The sequence below is a fragment of the Benincasa hispida genome, chromosome 6 (assembly GCF_027475165.1).
Source record: "Benincasa hispida cultivar pf3 chromosome 6, pf3_genome.v1.1, whole genome shotgun sequence".
Classification (NCBI taxonomy): Eukaryota; Viridiplantae; Streptophyta; class Magnoliopsida; order Cucurbitales; family Cucurbitaceae; genus Benincasa; species Benincasa hispida.
The window spans coordinates 50,339,421-50,349,336 of NC_143483.1; the positions used below are offsets into that span (position 1 = coordinate 50,339,421).

General features: G+C 32.2%; 2 protein-coding genes across 2 annotated transcripts; both read left to right on the top strand.

Moving 5' to 3' along the window:
• Positions 1–233: 233 nt before the first annotated feature.
• Positions 234–2,149, top strand: LOC120080271 (profilin-4). The gene is made up of 3 exons (XM_039034892.2): positions 234–494; positions 1,084–1,221; positions 1,770–2,149. The coding sequence occupies exons 1-3, from the start codon at positions 366–368 to the stop codon at positions 1,902–1,904; spliced, it is 402 nt and encodes a 133-aa protein (XP_038890820.1). The 5' UTR covers positions 234–365; the 3' UTR covers positions 1,905–2,149.
• Positions 2,150–3,649: 1,500 nt separating this feature from the next.
• On the top strand, positions 3,650–5,420 carry LOC120080304 (profilin). Its single transcript, XM_039034940.2, has 4 exons — positions 3,650–3,872; positions 4,497–4,634; positions 4,959–5,099; positions 5,200–5,420. The coding sequence occupies exons 1-3, from the start codon at positions 3,750–3,752 to the stop codon at positions 5,091–5,093; spliced, it is 396 nt and encodes a 131-aa protein (XP_038890868.1). The 5' UTR covers positions 3,650–3,749; the 3' UTR covers positions 5,094–5,099; positions 5,200–5,420.
• The last annotated feature ends 4,496 nt before the right edge of the window (positions 5,421–9,916 follow it).

Genomic DNA, 9,916 nt, shown 5'->3' on the forward strand with positions numbered 1-9,916 from the left:
AAAAGAAGGAGAAAAAGGGAAGAAAAAAAAACACAAAGAATTCACAGATAGGTTATAACAACTCTCCAATTTTGAAGGGTCTAAAAACCTGGTCTATTGGGAATTAATACGTGGCGTGGTTCATTTCCCCCTTTTGAATAGGAACTAAATAATTATCTAATTAAAAATTACGAAATAAAAAATAAAAAATAAAAAAACAAATTCCCGCCTTTCTCTACTGCCCTATTTATTTCCATTTTACTCAAACACACCACCGAAAGAACGAACCCAGCTTCATCCATTACCCTCAACAACAACAACAACCACAAGAAACTCAACAATCTTCGAAGAACAAACCCTAACATTCATCTAATATCCATACCAAAATGTCGTGGCAAACATATGTCGATGATCATTTGATGTGCGACATTGATGGCCAAGGCCAGCACCTCACCGCCGCTGCCATTGTCGGCCACGATGGTAGCGTCTGGGCTCAGAGTGCCTCATTTCCTCAGGTTTCTATCCTCCTTCCTTCTCTGTTTCTCATTGTTTTTTTTTTCCCTTCAATTTTGTATTCGTTTTCGGCTTCTAAATTGGATAGTTTTAGCATCACTGTATTTTAGGGCGTTAATTCGTTGTTTCGGATGTGGTGTATTACACATGCATCGTGATGTTTGTTTAGATCTGGTTATTGCTAAATTTGGATGGAGAAGGAACTTAAGCTATTCAAGTCTTAGTTCTCTCTGGTAATGGAATTTGTGTGTCAATAGAGAGGATAAATGAGAATGTTATGTTAATTTATCTGGTTTTCATCGATTGCGTATCGTAATTTAAGTCATTAAATGTTGATCCGAAGAGGATGCTGATTGATTGTTGCTCTTGTGTTTGAATTCATTTACATGATGGATTAATGGTTTTAATCAATGTAATAAATTAAATGTTGATTTCTCTGGTTTCATCGATTGTGTATTGTAATTTAAATCATTAAATGTTGATCCGAAGAGGATTCTGATTGATTGCTCCTGTGTTTGAATTCATTTACATGATGGATTAATGGATGAAATTTCTAGTTGATTTTTTCTTATTATGGATTCTTAATTGCAGTTCAAGTCTGAGGAGATCACTGGAATCATGAAGGATTTTGATGAACCAGGTCACCTTGCACCTACTGGATTACACCTTGGAGGTACAAAGTATATGGTAATCCAAGGAGAGCCTGGAGCAGTCATCCGTGGAAAGAAGGTGATATAAAATAAAACGTCATGAATCAAATCTACACGTTTTGGATTATTGATTCCTATCACTTTTTGATTCCACTATGAACACCATTGGTACAAAATACAACTTGCTGGTCATACTTACATTATATGAACCAATGACATAATAAGATTTTGTGTCAACATGATCTTGATTTGTGAGTTTCAATAGGGGTCTGTTATGTAATAGTATTTGTTGACACCTCAAGAATTTTGAAAGAAAATTAATTGACCATCTTGTAAAGAAATGAAATTTGATCATTGAAAATTCCTAGCTGCATATGGCGTTGTTACAATTGTCAAACAATTATTGCCTAATTGGATATGCTCCTTCCCTTGAAGTTTGAGGTTTAATTTCTCATTCCACAGATTTGTTACATTGTGAACTCACATTTATATCATGGTATTGTATTATGATTCTATTGTGAGAGTGACAACTGTACTGTGATAAACATTGTGAAACATATCATTGCTTATATCAATATATGGACTAAAGTCGATTAAATTTGTCTTGATTTGGATTCTTTGTGGCAGGGGTCTGGAGGAATTACCGTAAAGAAGACTGGTCAAGCTCTAGTCTTTGGAATTTATGAAGAACCTGTTACTCCAGGACAGTGCAACATGGTCGTTGAGAGGCTGGGTGATTACCTCGTCGATCAGGGTCTGTAGGCTTTCTAAGTCGATCTCGGTTCCCTCTATCGAATTTTGGCCTACAGTTATTCTTTTTTCAGATTCTTTTTCCTCCTTCTCTTGTGTTTGTTTGGTTTCAAGTTTGCATATGCTTCATTCTAGAGCCTCAGAATAGGCAGAGAAGCTAATGCAGACAATAACCTCCTGAAAGATATTAACAGTTTGTTTGGAGCTTTGGCTTTTGATTAATTTTCATAAAATATCTTAATATTTTTTAGTATTTACTCTTCTTTTTTCTCCTATTTAATTCCTTGAAGTTGAACCAATATTCTACTCTTCCTTTTACTTGAAGATTGTTTATATATAATTGCATACAGGTGATATGGTCTATGTTCTTGAATTGACAGGTAAGAAAATGATTTTTTTTCTTCTCTTAATTAACATTGTGGTGGTAGTCATGACTTATGAGATAAAGATTAAATCTCCATCTGAAAACAGTGGCCTTATAAAAATATTTCAGATTATTGAAAGATTTTGACTCTTTTGGATGGTTTTGGCATTGAAATGTCCAAATAGACCTAACTCTCTAACTTCTAAGAATAAGTTATTATTATTATGTTTTAAAGAAGATTATGTAGTTGTACGCATGTACTTTTACTTTTTTATGTAATTAGTTTATATTATGTATAATAAATTGATAAATTTTAGTTTTAGTTTAAATTATTATAAGCTTGGTCTATATTAACTTTGAATTTTGTATTAAACTATTATACTTGGATACTAATTATTCTTTCAAAGTTCTAGGTCAAACTTGAAATTTAACTTTAAATTAAATGGTTGGTGTTATTAGTTATTTATTTTTATTAATTCAAATAAGGTAATAATTTGAAAATTGTACTTTTGAAATGGGAAGAAAAGAAGAAAAAGGAAAAGGAAAAAAAGGGCTGTCTGTTTGATTGGTACATACATTGTGCAATCAACTAAGATTTTTTATATGCCCCCCCACAAATTCCTTTTTAGCAAAAGAAGCCCTCATAGTAGAGATTCCTTTGCTTTTGAAAAGGGTTTCTTTTGAATGGTATGGTCTATTGCTTAAAGAAGATGTCTCTCTCTCTCTCTCTCTCTCTTTTTATTTGGACCAAATAAATTTTCATTTTTGCAAAGTAGCATCACACAATCTACAAAAGAATATCCTGACCAAATTGTCCGCCTATAGAAAATGATGGGTTGGAAATTACACCCCATTAATTCATATTCAAACCCCATTAAATTATTCTCTATTCTTTTTTATTCAAAATTTCAAAAGCTTGAATTATTCCTTTTTTTCTCCTCTCAATTCAAACCATATTAAATATTGTTATCTTCCAACTCAATTATATTTAAAATAGTTATCAATGTAAAATATTAATTTATAATTTGTATATGAATGTGATAATATAATTATAAAGTTTAAGATTTTTAACATAATATTCCGATATGACATGCCAATTTGAGCTGGCTTGAATAATAATATCAACTATTTTAAAATTAAAATTAAAAAAAAAATGGAAAAGTGAGAGGAACAAACACCATGGCCTTTTTTGAAGGCCCACAAAACACAATTTGAAAAAAAGGAGAGAGAGGGGTATTTAGGTAATTTCGAATGATGAGATCGCAATTATTTTTGGAAAAATAATAATAACTGCGTGACATCAACGCTATCTCGGGGGAAACTGCGTTGTAAGAAGAGCAGAGAGAGGATCATTTGGGAGCACATTTCGTCAGTGGACATAAATTGAATCTTTCTCTCAATTCATTTTAGCATAGAAAAAGGAAAAACCCTAGAAGAGATTTGAATCAGAAGAAGGAAGAAGAAGAAGAAGAAGAAGCCAGCAGCCGGGAAAGATGTCGTGGCAAGTTTACGTCGATGATCATTTGATGTGCGAAATTGAGGGCAATCACCTCACATCTGCAGCCATTATCGGCCAAGACGGCAGCGTTTGGGCTAAAAGCGAACATTTCCCTCAGGTTTACTCTCTCTCTATCTCTATTTCTTACGGGAAATTTGAAATCCGAGTATTGATTTGATTGATTGCTTGGAATCGATGACTGGATCTGCTTGGATTTTGAATTCAAGATCTAGATGACTTGATCTGATTGTTTTTTTAGGTCGATGCATTACTTCGAGAATCGCGACAATGAAATCGGTTTTCCTGAGTAATTCTTTACAGTTTCATTAGATGTGATTGAAATTAGAATCTGTTGTTGTTTCTTTTTGGTTTATGTCGATTTGATGATGCAATTCTATACGAGGCAATGAAGATCTGGAGTTTTTGTTTACCGTCATCTAGGCTTCTAGATTTACTTCTAAGTATTTCGATTTTATTCTCACTTATTTTTTTTATTAGTTAGGAATTGGTTCAGATGCTTTGCTGAAAGATAAGTCCTTCTATTTGAGAAGGAAAATTTGAGTATCTGTTGTTGTGTGACATTTCTATTTATTAGTCCATCTCGGTGATCGATGTCATTTGGTATTTTTGATGGAATTCTTTGAAGAAGTCAAAGGATGTTGATCCATCTAACTTTCTTCGTTTCCTGTCCACTGCATGAGGTTCTCAATGCATGTTCTTGTTTCTTTTTGGTTATATGCAGCTCAAGCCTGAAGAAATTACTGGCATCTTGAATGATTTCAATGAACCCGGGACGCTTGCTCCAACTGGTTTGTACATTGGTGGTTCAAAATATATGGTAATCCAAGGGGAGCCTGGAGCTGTTATTCGTGGGAAGAAGGTGATAACATTTATAGTACTCTGTTTTAACTTTTTGCTTGAGTTGTGACTCCGAGATATATATGATAAGCATGCAAACAATTTATTCTGAAAATGTTCTAAAATTAACTTTATTAGTTGCATCTGACTACGAGAACCTTCTTCCAAGATTAGTTCAAACTCACCGTGTATGGGATTCTGCAGCATAATTCTTTTACCATTTCAAGTTTCAACACATGGGCACCGATGCACTGTTCCATTGGTGGAATTGCTTTGATGTTTACTTGGGCAAATTACAATTCTCCTTTCCATTGAGTTTTAAAAACAGATCATCTATTGATTTCAGGGCCCTGGTGGGGTTACTGTTAAGAAGACTGGTCTGGCTTTAGTCATTGGCATCTATGATGAACCAATGGCTCCTGGTCAGTGCAATATGATTGTTGAAAGGCTTGGGGATTATCTCATTGAACAGGGCCTCTAAATATCGGTATGTTTCCTACCGACTCCGTAAAACTCTGTCAAAGATCTTATTTGCATCCATATTTCTCTTATTGCTTATATACTACCTTTTGGATTGCTAATTTCAGGGAAACCGTGTATTGTTTGTACAAGTCTATGGACTCTTGAATGGAAATGGGTTTGATGCTTGAGGAGTGATGCTTATGTTTCTCGTTATTAGTGTTGTCTCTTTCACTTTTTTTTTCCTTTGAAATATTGTGGTGGTTTTCAAGTGAGGTCCATGTTGTAGCATCAAATATGGATATGGTAAACCAATTCAGCATAAATTTATAATTACTTTTCTATTCTATCTGTTGATTTTTGCAGCAGGCTCCTGTATAACATGAGGAGATAATAGTCTCTCTAAACCCAAATGTGGGATGTTGGGACATTTTCAGTCCATCTTGCTCTTACATAAATTCCTTGCCTTTTCTTCTCTTTTCTTCGTATTAATTACTTCTGCATAACTTGGTTTGGTTGCTTTTAGGTCTTTTGGAGAAATTTTCTAGTACAACAATTTTTTTATGCATCAGGGGAGTATGTATTCTCGTAGTACTGGATTTTTTTTTTTTTCAATTTTGAGGAAACTGCTAGGTCGCTATGTTGCATGAGTTTTCACTCGTTAAAGGTTCTAAATGGATAAGCTTGGGTGATGATACCTCGTGATAAAGTTCGAATGTATCATCATAGTGTATGGTCTTGTGGTCGGTTTAGGCATCTACAAGTATGATGTCTTGCCTTTCTTGGCTTGTAGAAGAGGCAACAATTATCTTGGAGTGTTTTGGTTTAGTGAAGAAGTGGGGATCACTATGAAACAATGGGTAAGACGATTTTGCAATATCCATGTTTAGAGACTCTTTTTAGGGGAAAACACACACACTAAAGTAGATGCTAGTTTAGATGTGTTTAGACTTCATTGTCATATAAATCATCTATGCTTGATCTAAAGTCATACATTAATTTTTTCACATAATTACTTGAGTACTGAAATACTTGTACAACACTATTATATATCTCCTTTCAAGATATGAACATGATTGTTTTAAACTTACAGCATGGAGAAGAACTTTGTAGTCTTGTTAAAAACAACTCTTTTAATCCAATCCCCTTGCATATCAATACTTAAATTTCAATTAAGAAATTTTCTTAGATTAATTTCCTTTTGGTTAATTTGACTACTTTACAAATGTTCTTCAAATATCGTGTGTGGCACTAATGTTTTATTAAAACCAAACCAAATCGAAGAAATGAACATATAAATCAACTCAAATTGCGTTTATTCTGTAAGAACCAATTTATGTCAAATGGAATCAATAATAGTATAATATAATCACCATATTTATGCCAAAGTGAGACATCTCAGTATATGCTATCAATTTCGATTAAAATATAAGTTAAAATACCACATTGATGTTTGTATTTACTACTACTGCATTCTTCGATCACTGATCTGGTTTGGTCAGTTTGCATTTTCAGTCATCAATTGGGTTATGTTCAAATATCCCTGGACAGAACGGTTCGGTTGGGACGGTTCAATAAAAAATTCTACTGATTTATATTTTGTAACATCTGTCGTCTAGGAGTCTGCAATAATTGGATAAAGTTGTCGAATTGAATCAAACTGAATGGTTTGGTCTGATTTCTTTAAAAGTTATGCATTGCTAAAAATCACTTAAAATCAAACTACTTATAAATACACCAGCTAGATATCTTTTATAATGAGAGGGATTCCTTCGTAAATGGGTATAAAACTTCTAATTTTTACAAAATTTTCTAACACTAATTAATTAATAATTTTTATATAATTTGTCAATCACTATACTAACCTTCTCTCCTACGTTATTTATTTTTTTTTTTTTTTTAAAAAAAAGCAATAAAAAATGAAAACCCCCCTTAATTGCCATACTTTTCCATACTCATTTTTTCTCCATTCTTGAATTAAAAAATTAATGGTCTATGTGAAGGAAAAATGACAAACGAAATTAAACAACAGATGAAAGATTTTTTTGTAGGTTGGAGGATGAATTACATAGAACATATAAAGGAAAAATGATAAACGAAATTTAACATCAAAATTAAATTGATGGTTTGAATTTTACATTCTTGAAAAATATGCAAAACGGAGCCATTCTTGAAAAAGTATCAAACAAAGAAACAATAAATTCCATTCATGAATCCAAAAAAATAATGTTCATATACTGCATTTAATTTTCCACCAAAGTTATGAACTGAAAGTTTTTATTTTTATTTTTATTCTTTAAAAAAAGAAACAAAGTTTTCTTACTCAAACATGGTTCAAGGTTTCAATTGGCTGCCTATTTAAAATAAGATTTCGATTGGCAATTTGTAAATGAAATTGACAAGATTTCGATTGGCAATTTGTAAATGAAATTGACAAGATTTCGATTTACAACCTATTTAATGAGTTGATCTAATTTGGGTAATTGGACAAATGACCAAAATGGAATAACCTGTTTTAAAAATGGCCAAAGGTATTTTTCTTTATGAAAATGGCCAAATACTTAATTTTGATACTATTTAAATTTTAATAATGGACACAAATATCCTTACAACATAATTCCTACCCAAAATCTAAACTTAATTCTAAAAAATAATATCAAAATCAAAATTAAAAATGCACAATTTAAACAAAACATAAATAGAAATTATTGTTGAAAAGTAGAAAAATTAGACTTTGATTTTCCCCCACAAATTAACATTATACGCAAATACCATATATCTAAAATAGCTATCAAATGCTTCATACTCATCAACTCTGAAAATCTATCTCATACCAATATGTCCCATAAATACCTTCTACTCATATTTTGACATACAATCTTGATCTTATTTTATAATGCAAATAGTAGCAGAGCCAGAAATTTTATATAAGGACACTAAATATACAAGTCTAACAAAAAAAAAATCTATAAATGAATGCAGAAAAAAATATTCATAACTTCATATATAAACTAATTTATTATATTACAATTGTCATTTTCGAGTTTTCATGTTCTAAAATTGATCTTGATTTTTCACTTACTTCTGGTTTGAATAGATAACAACACAAACAAAATGCAACATCCTTTGAAATGCTATATTTTAACTAGTTAGAATATTCACTTGACCAAGTTGTATTAAATCAGGGCTTTGTACCAAAAATCTAAGTGGAAAAGTATGATTTTGAGGCTGACAATGAGCTTTTATATGCTATACGAACTTGATCTCGAATGTTATAATTATAATCACAAATTTTGGTTCTTAGACCAGGACTTGCAGGTAATTTTTCTAAATTGATTTCTATATAAGATTGATCAGAGTCCAAAATATTTTTCTTCTTTGAAGATGATACTTTTACAGTCTCTATTGTTGTTTTTCTTTTATAATATCTCTCCATATTAATTCCAAATTAACTCTACAAAAGTAAGAATATTACATTATATTATATAGATTTAAAGGCATAAAAACGTTAAGAAGATTTTAAAACTTACATGTCAAGTTTGTATCTCCAAATGAGTGACAGCAAATAATCTTATTGTTTGAACTCCGAAATTAATTTTAAAATCTATACGAGTAAATGTGAATGTAAAAATTGAAGGAACTCTTATACAAGAGTACCTCTGAGCGGAAGTGGATCTTTCCAAAGACATCGTGACAGAATTACCACATTTACATTCAAACATACAGATATGCATCATACTCAAAATTACCGGCATGCTTAGAAATAAACAACCAAGAGAACAAGGAAACCTACCAGTTGAAGACTCTTTCTTCTCGGCAAATCTTGTTCTTTCCACGAACAGATGCTCTCCTCTCACTGGAACATCAAGATTTTGTTCACCAACATCCGGTCGTCTACAACGAATGGACCTCACACGAATAGACGAAGATGGGGATGACACCACCACTTGGAACCCTTAGTATTCTCGGTGTGAGAATCCAAAGAATGAGCTCTGTTCGGATTTGGTAGAGGGGAGGAGGAAAAGAGATCATATACAACAATCAAGCAAGTGGGAAAAAGCTAAGCCTATCGTATAGACAAAGTGCTTGATTGTTTAGATGAAGTACATGATCGTGTAGGAAAATAGCAGTGATCGTCAATACGATTGTTTAGGAAAAGGTAGGCGATCGTTTAGACGATGGCACGCGTGTGTAAGCGATCGTGTAGTAAAAGCGAACTATCGTATAATCTCTTATTTACTAAGAGATAGAAAGAAAACACATCTTGAGCAATTAACCGTGTTCTTTGCAAAATGAAAACAATTTTCATTTTATTCTTCAGTTATGAAAACCGAATGGAACTTCCCACTAACACAGAAAACGGTGGCCAATTATCCCATAATTGTCTAATTAAAAAATAATAAATATAATCATATTATATTCATTAACCTATAGTTTAATATCATATATCAACCATATTGTTTTCTCCTCCACTAGAAATAAATCATATTTATATCCATTTTCCTCCAATTAATGTATCTCATATATAAAGTCAATCATATCATATATAATTAACTAGTTCAATCATAATATATATAATCGAACTTCCTCTTGTCAATTTGAACATTTCAAACTGACTAAAAAACTGATTCTCATTTTGAATCCATTGAGCTACCAAGGACATCTTATGGACTTATGACTCAAAGCTCCAACGATACGTGAATAGCTGACTAAACTCTTTAGCCACGAGATCTACCATCCATTAACTGTCAGACATTCCACTAAATACCGACAACTGAACTCTTCTTACCACATATATATTTTTGTGTTCATCGAATATAACCAATCAACCGTACGATAACCCTT